The sequence below is a fragment of the Simochromis diagramma genome, unplaced genomic scaffold (genome assembly GCF_900408965.1).
Source record: "Simochromis diagramma unplaced genomic scaffold, fSimDia1.1 OVJJ01000302.1, whole genome shotgun sequence".
NCBI lineage: Eukaryota > Metazoa > Chordata > Actinopteri > Cichliformes > Cichlidae > Simochromis > Simochromis diagramma.
The window spans coordinates 489,819-510,859 of record NW_024386792.1 but is presented as its reverse complement, the minus strand read 5'-3'; the positions used below and the strand labels follow the sequence as shown (position 1 = coordinate 510,859).

Genomic DNA, 21,041 nt, shown 5'->3' with positions numbered 1-21,041 from the left:
ACGCTGTTATAAAGATCTTTACAAAGGCAGGTGGGGTGTATGTCTGAATGAGACACATACTGTAATCAAGACAAGACACACATCAAATCCTTTACTTTATCTCACCGCAGCCAGACCTGGCTTGGATACAAGACAAACTGTAAACTCTCTCAGTTGTTTGGTTCATCCCAGAGACTCGAGTAAACACTGAGAGCACGAATACTCCAGAGTAACTCTGTTTCAGTTTTAAATAAGATATCCACTGTGCGACAAACGCACTCCCCTTCATGCTAGGGTCTCAAATGTACAAAATGATAAAGTATTGTGTCACCCTCAGACTATTTTATCACTTTTATTCAAGGTTTGGTGTCATCGTGTTGTTTTTGGACCCTTCAGTATAGAATGAAGAATGATTATTAGATGTCTTGAGGCAACAGTGGCTACACAAACAAAGTGATATTATAAAATAACTTGTTTTCAGTCCAGTTTTGTGCTGGTTGTCAGTTTTTGTCCACTAGTTAGAGGCTTATCCTTAAAACACGTTGAGCGATAGAGGAAAAACTGAGCTGCGGTTTGGATCTGAATCCAGGTTTGTGTGTCGACCTCAACATTTAAAGGTAACGCTCACCTTATGCGTTACCTCATGACCTACTACACTTGCACGGGCAAATAAACAGCATTTCATAAGTGCTCATCACAGTGATGGATTTAACTCCAAATGCAAACTTTTGCAGAGTTTTGCAGCAAATTTAGGGGGTTGTGCAGCGTTGCTTAAAGTGTTATTGAAGTACAAACTCTTTCCCCCAGAAAGTTACGATTTAACGACCTCCCCTCTGCCCTTAATGACCAGTTTTCACACCTTCTGACGACTACTAGCCCTGTAATGCTAAGTGTGTCATATCTAATACATCAGCTGTTGTGAGATTTTTTTAGTCAGTGTCAGTGTTTCTGCTTTTTGTTTTGTTTTTTTGACAAATGATACAAATTAAAACTTTTGTCAAAAAGTTCAATAAACTCTACATTTTCAAAAAATTAAAAATTTCTGGCATTTATTTCATAATTCAAACAGGCAGTTTCCAGGTTTTCCCAGGTAGCTACACAGGCAGATACGACCTGACTTCTGATGTACGCCCAGTCATTTTGTTCTATAAGCAGCCCTGAAACATGACAGAAAAGAGCTTTAATTGTTACTGCTAGCGGGCTTTCAAGGGGTAAAGAGTCCAGGTGTAAAGATTTGAAATCTTTTCTATCCATTATGTAAATCCATATATGTAAAACTTGCAGAAAACTTCTGGGGCAGCTGTGAGTGAGCAGGTGAAGCTGTATGGGGAGGTGCCAGCATATAAATAAATAAATAAATAAATAAAAACAGCTTTGCATTTATTTGCTTAGAGCTGCAAACAACCATAGCAGCTGCAGTGGTCCTTTTTAATGTGGCTTCCTTGGACTTTTAAGCCCAGATGATCCGACATACTGCAGTGAAACTATATTGAAAAAGTTTTTTTTGACAACCCTTAAATACCAGCTGCTTCGACCTTTTAAAATCCTCTCGCCACATTAATCACACTCTGCTTCGTCCTTTAAACCACGAAGCAGCACGTACAACTCGACGCTAAGAATACATACATGTTTCAGATATATTTTGATGTGTTCAAGGTACATGCATTCACGTGTAAACATAGACTCAGCCAGTTAGAGGCTTTGGATTCATGGTAGTCAGATAGTATAGGATACACACAGGCACAAACACTTGGGCAAACACACACACACACGAGCACACGCGCGAGCACACGCGCGAGCACACGCGCGAGCACACGCGCGAGCACACACACACACACACACACACACACACACACGCACGCACCTGAGATGCCTTTATTATCGGGCCAGATTGTTCAACAATACTATAGCTTCAGTTTCCTTTCAAGTGTGAAACATACATATATGGTAGTAGTGTGCTATCGGTTAACGGCAGTAAGTCTTCTGGCAGTGCTGAATCAGACAGTGGTTTGAGCTCCAACCATGTTGTAGCTATCAGCTGTTTTCCATTCGTTTAAGATGAAGACTGAGAAGATGATCGAGTAACACAACGAGAAGATCAGAAGAAAATATAGATGAAGTCGGCATGTACTGTATGTCTCTGATAAATACTGTATCGAAAGTGTGGCGCCTGGTATATGTGGAAGCACACGAGTAAAAGTCTCCAAGACTAAAACTACAAATATCTGAGTGTTCAACTTAAAAAAAAAAAAAAAACCTCTACGATCATGTTTAAAAAACTTCACAGGAAGTCACCGACTTAAGCAACTATTGTTAAAATCATACAGAGTACTATGGTGTAGATAGCACATCTAATAACAATAGCAGTAATAATACTATCTAGAGCTCTGAATTGGGAATAGTAAATTACTGATGTTGCAGTCTGCTTAGTGTAATCAAACTAAAAACACTAAAATTAATCTCATGAGTCGAGTCTGCCAATTTTAATAGTGATCTTCCTCTTGACAAATAGACAATGCCCTCAATTCCGCTTCTGCACACTAAATCTGGGTGCGCACGGCACAGAGAGAAATCTCCGAGAATAGTAATCTGCAAAATACTGTTAGAAGTGTAAAACTAAAATGTTTGGGGGGGGGGTCCCAGTTCAGGAGCTGCCAGCCTTGAAGTTCAGATTCAACATATTTATCCTTCATGTATACCAAACGTGATAATTAACCATTAAATGGTGCATTTGATTGCCCTCTCAGCTCAGAACGTCAGGAGGTATTGCATCACTGGAGGTAACTGGATTCAGTTGGTCATCGGTTAGTAAGAATTAAATTAAAAAGGGTTGATTAACTTCCTGTCTAAAATTCAGACGGCAGAAGATCTGAATGAATAAAATACTGATACAGACACATGAGTTTTTTTCTGAGTTTTCCAAGAAGCGGGGAAGTGTTTCATGAATACTTTCCACCCTGGGCTTTGCCTCTCAGACTGAATCAAAGCTGTCACATTAAGGTCTCACATCTTTGACTCCATCAGTCATTATCTAGGCCAGCTGTACTTCCTGTCCCAGATTCAAAGCTAAACAAGGAGAAGTACCTGCAAAACAAAGCAAAATTGCAAGACCTGCATGAATTAACTGTTGTCTTAAAACAGGGCTTAAAGTATTTCTTTGTGTTTCACACTGTGCTGTATTCCATTACATTATTTTATGCTATTTCAGCACACTGATGTGATTTTATTTTATCCTCAAAGAAAAAGTAAAGTAGTTTAAATTGCTTTTTAAAGGTGCTATTTTTAGAAAAGTAGGAGTGTGAAGACGATGCAAAAGATTTAATTTGGATTTGGACCCGTTTTACCCATTCATTCACTGGCTGCTTGAAGGCAACTTTTTGGTGATAAACATGGAAATGTTACACATTTCGAACTGATGAGAGGGACCTGAATGCACCATTAGTTTTGGTTTCTGTCACACTGAAAAGTGCATGTTTACCCCCCCACCCCCCATCCCCCCACCTTCAACATGAGGCAGCCCCTGAATGTGGACAGCCCCTCGTATCCGCTCAAAAACAGGAGTTACTTCCTGTGAGGTCAGTGCTGATGTCATCTGGAGGTGTGGACCTGGTGGTTGGGTGGCTGGGCGTAGAGGTACTTCCAGATGGCGTAGTAATGTATGGCCGCTCCCATAGCTACAAACATGTGCCAAATAGCGTGAGCGAATGGGACAATGCCGTCACTTTTGAAGAAGACTATCCCCAAACAGTAGCAGGCCCCGCCGACCAGCAGCTCACACAACCCGGACTGCTCCGGCTGAGAAGAGGCATTAAGTTTATTATTTTTAAACTGTTTAATGGGTCATTTTAAACCCAATCAAGCAGCAGAAAATGTGAGTGGCCTCACCATTGAGAGGATGACCAGGGCAGGAAAAACTCCCATCACTGTGTAGCAGATCAACTCCATGAGCTTATACCTACGACAGCAATGGGTTACTGAGCACGGGTGTTACTGAGCGTAAAGTTAGGCAATCTTAATAACAGCTTGGAAAAAGCTTAATCAATTTTAAAAGAAGTTTAAATATTTGACATACTAAGAAAATAAATATGTGAGCAGACCTCTCATGGAAGAAGAAGACGTAGGTGGTTCCAAAAGACGCCATGACCCAAACTAACCAGCGCATGTGACACGCCCAGGGACCCAGCTCTCGCAGGTTTAGCCTGTTGAAAAAATCAATCAATCAATCAATCAATCAATCAATCAATCAATCAATCAAAAGAAATGCCATCTACACGTGCAGTTTTGAAAAAATATCTCTGTCCACATGTAAACGCTAAAAATAAAAGGGAGGGAAAGACTAAACAGGGTTTTGTACCCTTACAAAACCTTAAGTACTTCTGTAAAGTTTTTGTTTTGCTGGAAAAGCAGCTAATTTTGAAACACCTTCAGCATTTCAAATGTTAATTACTAAAGACAGTATTTTGATTGGTATAGAATCACAACTTAGGAATGAACAAAATGCATATAGCGTACATAAATTAAAATTTTTCAAAAAAGTAAATTTATTCAAAACCGACGTTGGGATTTGGGTTGTGACAGCGTCTGTGTTGAATGTAGAGGCGCCCGAGTGAACTTCGAACGCCTCTGTCTTTCTAAATGGAGGGACAGTAATTGCTGTTTTACGTGTGTATACTTACATATACACACGTAAAACTGCAGTAAAACTGCAGATAGTCAGAGTAACAGCAATGGTAGTTTGTCTATATCCGCTATTTTGGAAATTAATGTCATGTAAACAATAACGTGGCGCACAGCGTCACGTCAAAAAAGGCACATACCTTTGACAATGCATGACGAAATCTCATGGATTCATCTTCTAATTGCAGATCTTTTAAAATACAGCATGATGTTTATTTTTTAAACTATTATTCCAATCAGCTCATAAAACAGGATATGCTTTGGCTAACTTGTCACTGATAAGATCCTAAGTTTGCAGTGTTTTCAGCAGTTTTAATTTCGCTGACCAATAACTTTCACCACCCTTTTTTTTTTTCTTATGGTAAATGGATCTTATATAGCGCTTTTCTACTCTTCTGAGCACTCAAAGCGCTTTACACGACTTGTGCATTCACCCATTCACACAAGCACATTGTTCTTAGTGCTTTCTAAGTAGCATTCACACACACATACTCCGATGGATGCATCGGAGAGCAATTTGGGGTTAGTATCTTGCCCAAGGATATTTGGCATGCAGACTAGGGGAAGCCAGGAATCGAACCACCAACCTTCCGACCAGTAGATGACCTGCTCTACCGCCTGAGCTACAGCCACCCTTATAAAAACAAGATAATAACTAAACAAAACAGAAACACAAAACAGGACAAAAACCAGGCTAAAACGTATTGACACTTTTGCCTCCAAATAAAAATGAGATGAAAATGAAAATCTTCTGATGACATGAAATCCAATCAGAACTAATGGACGCTTTGTAAACCGCGTAGAGCAGTTTTCACCGTTAACACCAATTTTAAGTCAGATCCACTTGCTTGTCACATTTGATTAAAAAGAAAAGAAGGGGGGGGAGAATGCCATCTTTTATTTACAGTCTATGTAACTTAATCATGACTGACAACAGGAGGGTGCATAGGTTTTCTCACAACGGACCCAGACTGAGGATTAGTTTCCTTGCAGTTAGCTCAACAAACACTCTCTGAGTGCCAGTTATTGGAAACACTATTTGCTATCTGTAATATGTGCTGGTGGTGGTGGTTGTTGGGGGTTCTGTGTTATGTCTGTTGCTGTTATGTTGATTTTAATCATCTTTTGTGTGTTTATTCATAGAGCCCCTTGTACCACAAGTGTTGAAATGAGCTATATAAATAAAATTTGAATAATGTACTTACTTATATATACAGTTTACACACACCCACACACGCCTAGCAGGCTAGTTTGTTTACCAAGGGGCGTAGGAGGCAGCGATGAAGAAATAGATCACCATCCTGTCACACATGTGAAAACACTGCTCCACAGACCTGAAGAGGGAGCAGAAACAGCTCAGAAACGACTCAGTGACACTGTTTAGATATGAAACATCATTATTAAAAATGATATATTTAAAATAATCCAATGCATCAACGATATTGTGCTACAATGTATATATGTGGGTGTGTGTATATAAGTATATACCGTAAGTGGCTCTTCTTCCAGGCCACAGTGTGGAAGAGGGTGGAGATGATGAAGAGTGAGCTGAGCCCCGCCCCATACACCCAGGCTGACAGCCGCTCCCATTGGTCCTCTGACTGGAAGTGCAACACTGAGCTTCCCAGCAGGCTGGGGATTATCCACAACTAAATGAATTCATAGCATAAATGAAACATGAGGCACAAAGAGGCAGGCAGGCAGGACTGACTGTAAACACGAGCATGATGCTGCTGATGTTATGTAATGATGATTTTTCTTATTTTCACTGGGTTTAATGATCACTTTCTCTGTGTGTGTGTGTGTGTGTGTGTGTGTGTGTGTGTGTGTGTGTGTGTGTGTGTGTATGCACATTTACCGCATGCGTGGCACAATTGGCAGCATGCTCATATTCGGTGGGCTGGTATCTCTTGTTAGGAGGAACACGATTGTTCATATACCTGCAAATGATCACATTTATTAACAATTTTACTGTGAAATTTATATAATAGTGTAATAACTAGGGTGGTAATGATGTGGTGATAATTCCAGTTAGTGACAACACAGTAAAATTTTGTTAACAGTTTGATAACCTGTGTGTATTAAAATGATAATTTCCCATTGCTCATCAATAGGTCAGGTATTAAAGTTATAGCTTTGAAACAATTTAATTCCCATCTTAAACACAGAGCCTTCCTTTCCTGTCTCCTGAGTTCACTCCTATTCTTTACGGAGTCCCCCAAGTGTCTGTTTTGGGTTCACTTTTCCTGGCTCTATAACTCCTCTTCTTGAATCCTTAATGGAAATCAAGAGCTAATTCATTCATTCTTAGTTCCTATAAATTGGGAGGTTCTTTTTTCTCTTCCTTATAAACTGGGTCCCCTCTCTCTCTCTGTGTTAAGTCTCATGTGAAGAATCTGGATCCTGAGCTACGTTTTAACAAACAAATTGTCATCTGTTGTCAAAACAGAGCTTTATCGTCAAATATTTCAAATATTTTCTATTTAATCCTTACACAGAAAAAGTAATTCAAGCCTGTTGCCTGTTGTTATAATTTGCTGTGGTCTCCTTTAGAAGTTTCTATCTTGTCTCCAGTTACTTCAAAATGCTGCATCTAGACTTAACTGGTGCTAAGAAATTAGATCATATCGTTCCCATAATGGCTTCACTACATTTTGTCCCTTTCCATTTAAGAATTAAATTCAAGATGTATAAATCGTTTTTAAAGCTCTCACTGGTCAGGCACTCACCTATATGATTTCTCTTATTCACCTTCACACAATCCCTCTTTTCTTAGATATAGTGACAAGCTCTGACTTCGTGTTCTCTGTTCTGGGCTCAAACAGATGGAAGGACTTTCTCAGTTGCATCCATCATCGCGGAACCAGCTTCCTGTGTTCATTGCAAGTGCTCCAATTATTGCCGTCTTTAAATCTGAAAACCTAGCTGTATTTCATGGTATTCTTGGGTTCATAATCTGAAACTGGTGGTGGTTATTTTGTATTGTGGGCACATTTAAATTTGCGATCTTGTTTATTTTTGTGATCTTTAAATTTGTGATCTTTATTTTTGAAGTTTTTATTGTTTTGTGCAGCTCTTTGGACAGTTTTTTTAACTGTGCGTTACAAATTTTTGATTATTACACCACTATTATCATGTTATTACTGAGCTGTACTATAAAGTGCTACCTTTCTTTTTATTACAGGCAGCAGCATTTATGTAAATGACACATTTCACATTTGCTATTTTAAATGCTTCATCATCTTAACATCTACACTTAAAAATACATACAAACTGGGTCGCTCATTAACCGAAGCCAAAGGTCTCTATCATACCAATGGATCTGTTCAGACTTAGTGGTCATTTATGCAAATATGCAAAATTTGAATTTTAAGCAATATTGCTGTTTTGTAATTATTTACTCATTAACTTTACTCTTTCCTTTATAAGTAAATATAACAGAAACAGTACATGTAATTTGGCATTAAAAAAATCTCACACACACACACCAAAAAATTCTGAATTTATGGCAATATTTAATGAAATATGTATTCTATAGAAATGGGTATTTCAGTTTAAGCTGTTAGGTGTTGTTTTGAATATACCTCGGATGTTACTGGGGTTTATGGAGCACATGTTGCTTGCTTAAAGGTCAGTTTTTAATAAAAAAAAAAAAAAAATTGGACTCTTTGCATAATCTATATTTCAATATGTTCCTTTTTTTCCTTACACTTAACTCATCCTTTGACTGAAACAAGCTGTTCTCGCTTTACGCCAACTGTTTTCTAATTGACTGCTCCTCACAAGGTTTGAACAACAGGTGGGCGGGGCTTTGAGTCTAACAGCCAAGCCTGGGAGTGCATCAGGATGATCAGATTAGGTTATCTACTCTCACTGACATGATACAGAATCAAGGGTAAAAAAAAGTCAGTCTGAAGCCTGAGCTATTGGCCAACATTTGTTGTACATACACTAATGTAATTATTTGAGGCTTTGTCCATGTTTGTAATGAGCATCTGGCATTGCAACAGAATTTATATAACAAGAGTAATGGGTCCACTTTAATAGGACTTTGTAGAATTAAGCTGCAGACCATATTTACTGTGTATGATATTTAAACCCACTTGTATCTCAATGCTAACAATCCACCCCACCTTCTTGTTTCGCTTAGCAACGCTACTACATGCTTCAACTTGTTGCCATGACTGCCGTTGCCTGGCAACAGTGGGTAACCACAGAGCGACTGAAGCAGAGGTTTGATCTCTTTCAGAAACGGCTCACACATACAGCCATGCCCACATTTTCTCACATACACACGCACACTCCGATCTGTTCGTTTGATTGCGAACACTCAGTACAGAAACTCAAACAGTTCAGGAGGTAGCACCCTGACAGTGATGTCACTGTTGTCATGGAAACCACAGGCAGGGATTGTCCTCCCCTCTTCCCTACAACAGAAAACTCCTCGCTGCTTTCATCTTTCTTTCTTCGCCTCTCTTTCCTCCTCCCTCTCCCGTTCCCCCACCATGGCTCCTCTCTGCTTCCCAATGATGAAATTAACATGCAGGGAAGGCAAATGACGTCTTTGCAGACACACAAAATGTAAGCATGTGCACATCCACATGTTGTAAGTTGTAAGACATGAAAAAGAAGGAAAGGGAATACCGCTCAGAACATCAAAGAATCCATTTGTTTTTATGAAATGCCCCCAACAGCTAATTATGCTGTCTATCTGAGGAGCTGTGCATGCATGCGGCTGCAGAAACAATACTTCTAAATAATCTAAAAAGAGGAATATCACAGCTGTGGGTATATGCGTGGTTGTTGTCAAAATGCTGATAAGACATTCATGATCCTTCATGAACATATATACAGAAGGAGAACTAAAGAAAGATGATATAAAAAGGATGGCAGCACCTTTCTCTTCCCTTTCTCCTCCGTTTGCTGCTTTGTTTTTCAGAGTGACACTCATTAGGAGCTATTAATACTAACCGGCCCAGCCCAGAAACACCGTCTTGTCCCAAATAAAAGACTTCCCCACCCTGTATCCAACACTGGCCTCACACTGTCTGGCTTACTCTCTGTAGTGCGCACACATACAAGTGTGTGTCAGTGCCAGGCCCAGCAGGCCTGGTCAGGTCATTAATGACTTTATCAAGCTGGCTGATAATTAGCAGGCCAGAGGCCAGGCAGAGGGACTCACTCATGGGGCAGAGCAGAGCTGTGGAAACCCCGTGACATCTCTGCGTCTCTGTGGTCTAAATGAACCGTGAAGACCTCGGTCCAGTTAACACCGGACATGAATTAACACTGCTTTACTTCATGGGTCTTTGTGCTATCATGTATGTCTATAATAAAGTTAACATCCACACACTGCTGAAAATAGTTGCCATATAACTGTTTTTCTTTGTTATAGCACTGTAAATCACACAGGTCTTGGATTAAATTAGACAGTATATAGATTAAAGAACCACAATGGTGATTAAAATCTGATAATTTAAGCTATATATCCTAGTAAACCTAACTGCAAGAGGCTGGGAAAATCTGATCTATCAGCTATATCAAAACTTTTGAGATTACCCCCCGTCTTGTCACGCTAATACATCCAAAGGCCAAAAACATTTCTTTTTTAAACTGATACACAACATAGAGAAGCTGCAGTTAGTCACAGCTGTGAAGATAAACCACTGGAAATTTCATTCTGTTTTTTGTTTGTTAAGGCTCCTCTGACGTCTTGATTGAATCATTTAATCGTTTTGGTGTTTCCTTAGAAAAAGCCAGCCCGGGTCCTGTGGCAGGAAGTTGTGACGGGTACATGTTAGACAGCGCTTGAATGAATAAATGAATCTAGAAATGTTACATAACAAAAGTAACCACCACACGCTTCCTTAAAGTGCCCTGCATTGTGAAGCAGCTAAAAATATATTTAGCTGTGATGTACTCATAAAAGACAACTGACATCATATCTGATTAAAAGAAGCAGCATGATAATTTCGCCTCAGCCCATAATGTGGCACACATGACTTCATGTGTGAGCTGTGGGAATTACAGTCTCTGCTCGCGAGATGGAACAAATACTACTCCCACAATTGCCTCAGTTGGCCTATTTTTTGAAGCAAATAATAATAATAATAAAGTATCTCTCTATATATACCTATGACTCTATTTTGGAAGCATTTTTTTTAACATCAATTCAGTTTGGTTGGGTTTGGAGCTAAAAACAAGACCACTAAACATATAACTCAGAGTGTGGAAGTTGTAATGGACAGTGAACAGAACAGATGATCAGCTGATTCATAGCATAAAAGCAGTCAGCAGATTAGCAGAGCATGAGCTGAGAATGAAAATAATTCTGAGTTGCAACATTGGTCTACTTCGTTTGTCCTCGGGACAGCCTCAGCCTAGATCCAGTTGGCTTCTGTGTGACAGATATTAAATAAAGTTGAAAAGGCTGAGGAAGAGGAGGGGGTGGCCTTTCCTCTGTGTCACAAAGATCACAGGGAAAGAGGAAAAAGGAAGAAGTAGCAAGATGAAGAGGAGGGGGAAGTGGCAGGTTGTGTGTTTGCTTAAAATAAAATAAGAAATAAAAGAAATCCTGAGCTTTTGAAAAAGAAATTTGAAAAAGATACATCACTAATTATGAGACATGCAGGAAATACATATGAGTTATTTACAGCTGGTTCCCAATGAGCATCCTGGACCTCATCATCATCATCACTACCAAAAAGCAGCCTTTCTGTTCATCTCCAGTCTCTAACCGTATATTGAATGAGCTCACCCACCTTACAAGATTCATTTACAGAGGAAATAGGCAACAGTTGACGGCAGACAGACAGTGTGGCCAAAGCCTGAATCCCCCCTGTGAGCGATGGGCGAGTTGGCCGCCGATAATTGATTAGTTCAGCGTTCAGATCTGCAGCGAGGAGGTTTAATGGAAGGTAACGAGCACGTCGCCTTTTCACCGTCGTCGTCTTATCCACATCTCAAGCAGCACTGGGAGACGCATGCATCCCGACCCAGCCGCCTCCAGAGGGTCCAGTCCGGAAGTGTGGGCGTCAGTGGGGGGACGAGGGGATGAGTCTCAGTCGGTGCTGATGCTTGCTCGCTCTTTCTCTCTCTTTCTCCCTCTCTCTCCCCGCCGGTTCACCTCATCACGACTCGGTGAGGGGGGCTGTTCTTCATCACTGAAGGCTGCCACATCATTCTGTGATGAGGGGCTGATTCAGAGGCAAGTCGTGCCTGCAGTTCCTGCTTTGGTCTCTAGGTGGAGGCGCAGGCGCGCTCTCAGGGACTGGTATTATGTAATAAGGCGACGACGTTAACGCATCTAATTATCGAGTCAGAGAAGGATTATTTAAAGCGACACTCAGCTACGGCTCCTAGTCTGCGCTGCGTTTTACCAGGTATGAACAATATAACCCCGTGACGTCACTGTGATGTCATCTGGCTGGGTCTTCAGTGTTCCTTAAGACACATAGAGACTTTTGCTGCTAATATGTGGACTGTCGCTTTTTAATAAAGAACCAGATATCTTGAATATGCAAGAATTTTAATTACTGAATCTGAATGTAATTATAAAAATATCTCATTTATGTAATTTTCTGTTTCTGTGGGGGAATTAATGAGATATGCTACAGGAACCAAGATGGGCAGAAATAGCTCCTCACACTGACACGTTTTTCAGTTATCTATTTATTTACTGGCAGCCCCTTACATACATTACAGGTCAGAATATCTCCCCCTTTGATGCTTCAGTCTTGACTATTTTATCATTTCAAACCTGACCTTGGCAGGTCGCTTGAACTTAGGAAGAGGCAGGAGGTCTGATCGCTGATAGGTGTGCTCTGTTTTTGGCTTTTTTTATTTTACTCAGAGGGATACTTTTTGCTCCACCTGATCTATTGGAAAACTATTAATTATAAATATATATTGTATGGTTAATTGCTAAATATTCACTGCTGACACCTGGGAGTTTCATGTCACAGTTAATTTAAAAAAAATTAAGAGTTTGAGCACTACAGGGAGTGCAGAATTATTAGGCAAGTTGCATTTTTGAGGAATAATTTTATTATTGAACAACAACCATGTTCTCAATGAACCCAAAAAACTCATTAATATCAAAGCTGAATGTTTTTGGAAGTAGTTTTTAGTTTGTTTTTAGTTTTAGCTATTTTAGGGGGATATCTGTGTGTGCAGGTGACTATTACTGTGCATAATTATTAGGTAACTTAACAAAAAACAAATATACCCATTTCAATTATTTATTTTTACCAGTGAAACCAATATAACATCTCCACATTCACAAATATACATTTCTGACATTCAAAAACAAAACAAAAACAAATCAGCGACCAATATAGCCACCTTTCTTTGCAAGGACACTCAAAAGCCTGCCATCCATGGATTCTGTCAGTGTTTTGATCTGTTCACCATCAACATTGCGTGCAGCAGCAACCACAGCCTCCCAGACACTGTTCAGAGAGGTGTACTGTTTTCCCTCCTTGTAAATCTCACATTTGATGATGGACCACAGGTTCTCAATGGGGTTCAGATCAGGTGAACAAGGAGGCCATGTCATTAGTTTTTCTTCTTTTATACCCTTTCTTGCCAGCCACGCTGTGGAGTACTTGGACGCGTGTGATGGAGCATTGTCCTGCATGAAAATCATGTTTTTCTTGAAGGATGCAGACTTCTTCCTGTACCACTGCTTGAAGAAGGTGTCTTCCAGAAACTGGCAGTAGGACTGGGAGTTGAGCTTGACTCCATCCTCAACCCGAAAAGGCCCCACAAGCTCATCTTTGATGATACCAGCCCAAACCAGTACTCCACCTCCACCTTGCTGGCGTCTGAGTCGGACTGGAGCTCTCTGCCCTTTACCAATCCAGCCACGGGCCCATCCATCTGGCCCATCAAGACTCACTCTCATTTCATCAGTCCATAAAACCTTAGAAAAACCAGTCTTGAGATATTTCTTGGCCCAGTCTTGACGTTTCAGCTTGTGTGTCTTGTTCAGTGGTGGTCGTCTTTCAGCCTTTCTTACCTTGGCCATGTCTCTGAGTATTGCACACCTTGTGCTTTTGGGCACTCCAGTGATGTTGCAGCTCTGAAATATGGCCAAACTGGTGGCAAGTGGCATCTTGGCAGCTGCACGCTTGACTTTTCTCAGTTCATGGGCAGTTATTTTGTGCCTTGGTTTTTCCACACGCTTCTTGCGACCCTGTTGACTATTTTGAATGAAACGCTTGATTGTTCGATGATCACGCTTCAGAAGCTTTGCGATTTTGAGACTGCTGCATCCCTCTGCAAGATATCTCACTATTTTTGACTTTTCTGAGCCTGTCAAGTCCTTCTTTTGACCCATTTTGCCAAAGGAAAGGACGTTGCCTAATAATTATGCACACCTGATATAGGGTGTTGATGTCATTAGACCACACCCCTTCTCATTACAGAGATGCACATCACCTAATAAGCTTAATTGGTAGTAGGCTTTCGAGCCTATACAGCTTGGAGTAAGACAACATCCATGAAGAGGATGATGTGGACAAAATACTCATTTGCCTAATAATTCTGCACTCCCTGTATAGAGGAAGATAAAAAAGTATTTGATTAGATTTTTTTAAAACATCAACAAGACCAAAACACACTTGTAAGTTTGTGCAGCAGGATGTTTTCCCATCAATCGATGAGCAGCTACAATGGCAACAGCTTAGACAGTATTGTACCTGTATTAACAATCTAATAGCATCGATCTATCACGTGAGACACTGCAGTGGATGAGGAGATGTGCATTTGGCTGAAAACCCATCAGTGCTTTTAAAGAACCGGGACTGAATACATGAATATGTGGAGTCATGTTGATCCTGTGTCTCACATACAAATGTTCATTACTCTTAGGCAGTGGGGTTTGAAAGTAGTAGGGATGGGTAAACTCAACATTACAGATGTAATAATCCCACGTTTCTGTCCACCTGATTCGACCTACAGTTTACAGGCACGACAGCAGCAACAGGAATTCTTGCTGTTCGCTTTAACTGAAAGACTCGGTGAGATAGTTTTTATTCAGGAGAAAGCGATGCCATGAAAATGTGCCAGACATTTGGTCTGAAGAGGTTAACGAATTGATTGCTTTAATGAAACGTGAGTATAGCAGGGCATCGCCAAACTGTCTGATATATAACACCAAGAAGTTGTTAAATTGTTGTTTTGCACTCATGGCGGGTTTTTCAAACTTGTGTTCGTTAATTTTAAGCATTATGTTATCTAACCAGTACGTTTTAGGATGATGTAAATTTTATAAAAATGGAATAATATATTACATTACAACATTGTTTTTATACAAAATATTAGCTTTTCCCCAGGTTAGAAAAAAATAATCTCATCTGCGTCACACGAGACAGCAACTTTTCTCAGTTAAAACTGTAAGTGTTCGAACTTTGAACTTAAGTTGTCCATCTGTATAGACAAATAAACAATGAGCTGAAAGGTTCAAAGTCCTTAATCCAGATTTAAACAGACGTAAACACACACACACACACACACGAACCAGATTCTACTGAGCACTTTAACAGTAATCTTTTATTAAATGCATATTATGACCAGCATAAGCGTTTAACAATTATTGCAGCATTTCATTCTGATTAATAGAAAATGCCTGCTTTAAGCAGTCAGCTCAGGCTGAGCTCTAATCTAAGTCATTAAGTACCGTTTGCAGACATGTGGTCAGTCCCTCTGTATACAGCACTGAATGTAACAAGCTCAGCATAAAGCTTCAGAAAGATCGCAAACACTGTTTGAACTGAAGTCTGCTCGTTGAACCTGCATATATAAAAAATATACCTGATTAAAATAAGGCCAAGAAGCTTTGGGTAATAAGGCAGCAGTTTTTCTCCATAACTCCGGGAGCAACTTTGGTCGGAGAAATGTAAACTTCAGTTTAGACTATCTTCAAGTCCTTCATGGCAGACTCCAGAGACTGAAAAGACATTGACAGACACGTGAAATCACTGTGGTAGTCAATACCTGGCAATCCTGCATGTCTGTGTCTGTCTGTGTGTTACCTTGACATCCCAAATGCCCATTCCTCCATCCATACCAGTGGTGCAGAATTTGGTGCACTGGTTTCTTCCTCCTTCCAGCACAGAGATTTGGCTGAAATATTGTTTGAGATGTGAGAAAGCCAATTAGTAACATATCATTTGTTTTAGGGTTTTCATAGCTGTATTTTTAAAAAAAAATCACTTTAACCAAATCCCCTCTCATACCCAACCACACATCACCACTCGGCTTTTGGGGGTTTTAATTTTCATGGATATGAAGCATTTGTTTTCTCCTGACCTGATGCTGTTCTTGTGGAGAGTGTTCAGGTCCTTGTCGGTGTTCTGGGTCTCCGAGGCTCGACGGTCCAGGTTCTGAAAACGCTCCCTGGCGCTGATGCCCTTTTGGGCCGCCTGCTTAGGAACATCCAGTTTTCCACCAAATGTCAAGCTGCCTTTGGCACCGTCATACACAAACAGCACCGGGTAACAATCATGGCCCTGGAGGAAAAGACATACAAAAGGAGATATTACAATATCAGGTTGGAAATATGAGAGACTAGACTCTTGTTTGTTATTCTGGATGCTATAATACATACAGCCAGAAAGCGCTATTTATTCATTTATTTACATTATTTATATGGAGACACTGGGCCAGAAAAGTTTGGGATATAAAATTATAAAATTACTTTAAATTAAATTAAAGGAACTGTTGTGTGTGCTGAATAAATGAATACTCACAGCTGCTACCAAGCTGTTCTCAGTAATGAAGGTGACACACAGCAAAGGAAGTGTCTCCGAGCTGAGACTGGTCAACCTGTGGAAGTTGTAGCAAAAAGTCAGAGTGGAGCACACAAAGCAATGTAAACACACAACACGCCCAGCTACACTGCTCTGCCTTCACTTACGTGCCGTTCTTGCCGCCCTCAGACACACAAAGAGTTGAGTCATGGGAGGTCCAGGCCAGGCGGTTGCCAGAGTGCGAGAAGCACACGCTGTGCACCCAGCCGCCGCTTCCTCCTGAAGTCTGAGCTGCTGCTGGAGACCCTCCGGACTCAAAGAGCAACTCCCCAAAGGGCATCTTGCTACCCCAGGGAGTGGGCCCAGGCTTCTCCTCCACCTCCTTTATGTAGGCTGAAAACACTCTGTGAGAGTGAGGGTGGAGATATATTGTTATTTTGAAACCCACATGCCATATATCATGGACTGTATGAGGACTTTCCTTTTTTATATATCTAGGAGTAGCGTCAGTGTTGGGCTGTACACGAAGCTTTAATTTTAATAAAGCTGAAAGCTAAGCCTGTCTGTGACATACCTGCATTTGAAATCGCAGGATCCAGCAGCCAGCAGGGCGTTGTTGGGGTGCCAGTCCAAACTCAGGATTGTAGAGCGGATCGGCTTCTTAATGTGCTTACACACCCACCTGCAGATAACAAGAGATGGTTGCTAAACTCTCTCCAATGGCGCTTCTTAGTATTCAAATAAAGCTTTCTGCGTATATTAGTGAATTCGCTCACCAGTCGTTTTCCTGCTCAAAATAGCAGACGGAGATGAGACGAGAGCCGCTGCCAACAGCAAATTTGTTCTCTTTGGGTGACCATTTCACACAGCGAGCGGCACGGTTGATCCTGAGGATGACCAGGGTGGGCTTCCATGTTCCCTCTTTCAAGGTCCACACGTAGGCGTTACGGTCCGCTCCACAGGTAACTATGCGGTTACTTTCCGGAGCCCAATCGATACCTGCGAGATTTTTTTTTAAAAAACTCTCAGGAACACATTTCCACTCACTTCTCTATATTACATCAAATAGGCAGAAAAGGAAGAAGAGCTCTGCTATTATCAACGTCTCAAATGCATCCAAAATAAATAATTGGCTAAAAATCTATAGAGAGTCTTTTTTCTTTATCTTCAAAGAGATAAAAGTAACTGTGCAGTGACTGGGATCTACTTTGATGTCTTTATACTTACTGGCAATCTACATAGCCAGCAGCTGATTAGAGTAGCTTAAGACAATGACAGGAAATTGTGAAACCAGTGAAGTCTCAGTAGAAGGAGCATACACTACAACAAAAGTATTGAGCCGCACCTTTCATTTAACTCACTTACTTAGTTTGTGTTAAAGCTTAAAGTAATGCATTATTATGGGCATGGGCACTTTGATAGGGGCAGGTGTTAGCTGGTAGCTATGTGCTAGCTGTCACCTCTGCTAATCTAAGTTGCCCTTGGTGGAGTGTGAAGGTACTGCAGGTGGGCTGCAGTTACACCAGAAATTCACGTAAAAATTACTCACAAGTATGTACATTTATATATATTTATCTGCTCTTGTTTTGAAGTTTGTGTCCCAGTAGCAGGTGGGTCACACATTAGCCTAAATGCTTTCTATATGACTGGGTAGCATTAGCGATTTATAGACAACAGCCTGTGTTCTTTGTGTTTTTTGAATAAAATTTTCAAGGAAGTACATCACTTCCTCTTGTATTTTGATTAGACTAAAGATTAAAGATTGTGGTATTTCCTGGTTTTTAAGGAGGCTGCAGCACTCTTGACTTTGGGAATGGCTGATCTGATGCTTGACATTAAGCAATATGAACATTAATAATCACATAGAGGTGGGGAAATGTTCCTACAGCTTGATTTATTTTGTACCACTGGATAAGGCAACCACAGATTTAGCAATACTGGAAAGCTGGATGGCTGTTTCCTTGATATCGATTTAGGCAGATCCCAAAAAATGATGGAAACTTGTGCTCGATGTCACAGAAAAACCTAAAGTATTCTACAAAATCTTGTATTTTCACTTTCAGAATTGGTGAACTTGAGTAGTGGCTCTGAGGTTTAGGGGTTAACACGTTCGTCTTACATGCAAACCAAACTTCAGTTGGTCTCAAGCCAGTGCTGCTTCCAAGACCAAACAAACATGCGGATCCGACCCTTTGGGAAACAAGGCAATGTCAGAAAGTCCCTAACTAGTTTTAGTGTTGCTGTGTCTCACCTGTCACCTGCCCGTTGTGTTCCTTTAGCTCATGGATTTTGGTCCACTTGGTCCCATCTTTCTTATAGATGTGGACCTCGTGGTTGTTGGGACACAGGGCAATCTCTGTAGCGGAAACAAAGAAGTTTGTGTTTCAAACCATATCAGCACAGATGGCCAACCGTACGAACACAATATTCATCATGGACAAAGTACAGCGTAACTGACACGAGAAGCTTTACAGCGGGCTGCTCAGTGGGGAGTAACACAGAAGAGCTGAGTGGGCACATGAGAAGAGAGAAATAAAAAAAAACACTGTATGTATGAGCCTGGAGGCAGCACACAGACACACAGCATCTTTAAATAGAAGGCGCACAAGACCTGCGACCTTTGTTTTTTGTAACGTTGTAGCAAAGGCTGCATGTTTTAGTCAGCAGATGAGTCAGTGAAGCAGTGTTTGTCCTAGAACAGCAGTGTGGCTTACTTCGGTGTGCATTTTTTTTTTTTTTTCACAGAATGACTAAACTGTTCCTTTTGCAAACCTGAGTGAAACTCGAACAGCCTGGTTAAAGCGTCTCTTACATCCGCTTTGCCCAGAAACCAAAGCACTGATGAAAAACATCCATATAAGGCTCTGGTTTCCTCCAGCTAACGGAGTGTAAGAACCACTCAGAGAGGCCTCCAGACGCCGCCGCCACTGTTACAGGAAACAGGAAATACCTTCTCCCACCTGGGAGCCAGTCGTAAACCTTGGGCTATTACACCACTCTGTCACAGACTGTAGTCAGAGCAATATGCACCCATGATGTTGTGCTCAGCTCAAAGATGAGACCACTGGAAGTCACTGAAGAGCAAAAGAGTGACCAATCAGAGAGGGCGGGCAGACTTACGGGATCGATCTTTGTTCCAGGCATGGCAGCTAATTGGTTCCAGCAGGAAGCTGTGGTACGCCATGACCAATCAGATGTTAGAAGGAGATCAGGAAGTAGTAGGAGAGGAACCAGAGGCTGGTGGGCTGTCAAGTCTTTAAAAAAAAAAAAAACAGAAGTTGCATTTCATGTTGAAAGCAGGAAGTGTTGAAGTACACGAAGAAATGTAAAAGTCTTTTTATTGAATGAAACCGTGAAACGATCCAAAGTGTTTGATACGTAATGAACTGACTTAAACTCCGTTTGTGGGTGAAACACGCTAAACTTATCTCACTCAGAGCATGTTAATGAAATCCAGACTTTCAGAGGAATGACAGAAACTATGCAGGTCCAAGGTAACGGACATCCCCACAAAAAAAGAGAAAAAGACACTCAACCATTGAAGGAAGCAACCAGGGGAAAAAAATCAAATTTCTCTCATTTCTATCAGATACTTTACAAACACTAAAACACAAATGTGTGGGAAGCACGATTGCCTGTAGCACGCTTTGGATATTTCTTTGCAGAAAATGCATTATACTCAAATATGTGTGTGTGGGTGGGTGGGTGTGTGAGTGAGTGCCTAAGCACACTCAGTCAACTGTTAAATATTTTCTAGGCTACTTACCCCCGAGGGCAGGACAGAGATGAATGGGTGAGCTGAAGAGATGGGAGAGAGTTTAAAAAAAAAGAGAGCAGAGAAAGCAGAGGAAAGTAGCGGATCAAATAAAGTGGAGGGTGTTCAGCTCGCGGACTCTGGCCAGTCAACGCGAACGCCAACGACAGAGTGAGTGCAGGAAGAGAGAGAAGCTGAGCTGAAGGGAGAGAGGGGAGGAGAGGTCAGAGGGGGAAGTGGAGGAGGGTACAGTGAAGCTCAGAGAGGGGAGACAGGCAGGAAGTTTCTGCAGGTTTTTCAGTTCTGAGGGTGGAAATAAATAAATCATGGGCGTGGCGTGAGAAATGTGAGAGAAGGGGGACCAAAACTGTACTTTTTCTTTAATTGAACTTTAACATTATTAAACAGGAACAGAAAAAAAGTGTTAAAAGTAGTAAAAGAGGGAGGGGCATAAACACAATACAATGTTATGCACAAAGGAGGAGGCTGAATCTGAGGGGGGGAAGCAAAAAAAAAAAAAAGGAAAAGAAAAGCATGAAAGACACGGAAAAGAAGGGGGAGGGGCGTACGGGGCTGTCTGCATAAAGAAAAAGGAGGAAGTGAAAGAAGAGGGAGGAATCTGCAGGGAGGAGAGGGTGGCATCAGGAGGAGAAAGGGGTTGGCTCTACACTGGATTTGCTATTATTTGTCTACCAGTTACATTATGTGTCCTGTTCTTCATTTATCTTCTTGTTATGATCGCACGCCAACTAGTTTTACCCCGTTGCATCACTGCAGTGCAACCTCAAACATTTAGCTATGAAAACAAGTTAATTTGCTTTTTATTGCACAATCACTTGCAAACAGTGTGTGTGGAAACCACTGGAGCTCTTGTTGTT

General features: G+C 41.0%; 2 protein-coding genes across 2 annotated transcripts; both read right to left on the bottom strand.

The window, feature by feature from the left end:
- Positions 1–365: 365 nt before the first annotated feature.
- Positions 366–12,615, bottom strand: LOC120728642 (monocyte to macrophage differentiation factor 2-like). Its single transcript, XM_040023679.1, has 7 exons — positions 11,418–12,615; positions 6,515–6,596; positions 6,145–6,305; positions 5,916–5,990; positions 4,077–4,178; positions 3,865–3,934; positions 366–3,774 (listed from the first exon to the last, which is right to left on the bottom strand). Exons 1-7 carry the CDS (start codon positions 11,429–11,431, stop codon positions 3,568–3,570), a joined length of 711 nt encoding a protein of 236 aa, XP_039879613.1. The 5' UTR covers positions 11,432–12,615; the 3' UTR covers positions 366–3,567.
- A 2,570-nt stretch (positions 12,616–15,185) lies between these two features.
- On the bottom strand, positions 15,186–20,410 carry arpc1b (actin related protein 2/3 complex, subunit 1B). Its single transcript, XM_040023670.1, has 10 exons — positions 20,176–20,410; positions 19,530–19,663; positions 18,661–18,765; positions 17,186–17,408; positions 16,984–17,091; positions 16,577–16,813; positions 16,410–16,485; positions 15,970–16,169; positions 15,693–15,783; positions 15,186–15,607 (listed from the first exon to the last, which is right to left on the bottom strand). Exons 2-10 carry the CDS (start codon positions 19,591–19,593, stop codon positions 15,569–15,571), a joined length of 1,143 nt encoding a protein of 380 aa, XP_039879604.1. The 5' UTR covers positions 19,594–19,663; positions 20,176–20,410; the 3' UTR covers positions 15,186–15,568.
- Positions 20,411–21,041: the final 631 nt, after the last annotated feature.

What these genes read in the sequence shown, in the direction of transcription:
- arpc1b (XM_040023670.1), bottom strand. Translation starts at nt 19,593, where the DNA reads ATGGCGTACCACAGCTTCCTGCTGGAACCAATTAGCTGCCATGCCTGG. An exon ending in AGAACAGCTTGGTAGCAGCT is followed by an intron (nt 16,170 to 16,409) that starts GTGAGTATTCAT and finishes CTTTTCCTCCAG; the next exon opens with GGCCATGATTGTTACCCGGT. An exon ending in CTCCACAAGAACAGCATCAG is followed by an intron (nt 15,784 to 15,969) that starts GTCAGGAGAAAA and finishes ACAATATTTCAG; the next exon opens with CCAAATCTCTGTGCTGGAAG.
- LOC120728642 (XM_040023679.1), bottom strand. An exon ending in TGGAAGAAGAGCCACTTACG is followed by an intron (nt 5,991 to 6,144) that starts GTATATACTTAT and finishes CTCCCTCTTCAG; the next exon opens with GTCTGTGGAGCAGTGTTTTC. An exon ending in GCTGCCTCCTACGCCCCTTG is followed by an intron (nt 4,179 to 5,915) that starts GTAAACAAACTA and finishes TTTTTTCAACAG; the next exon opens with GCTAAACCTGCGAGAGCTGG.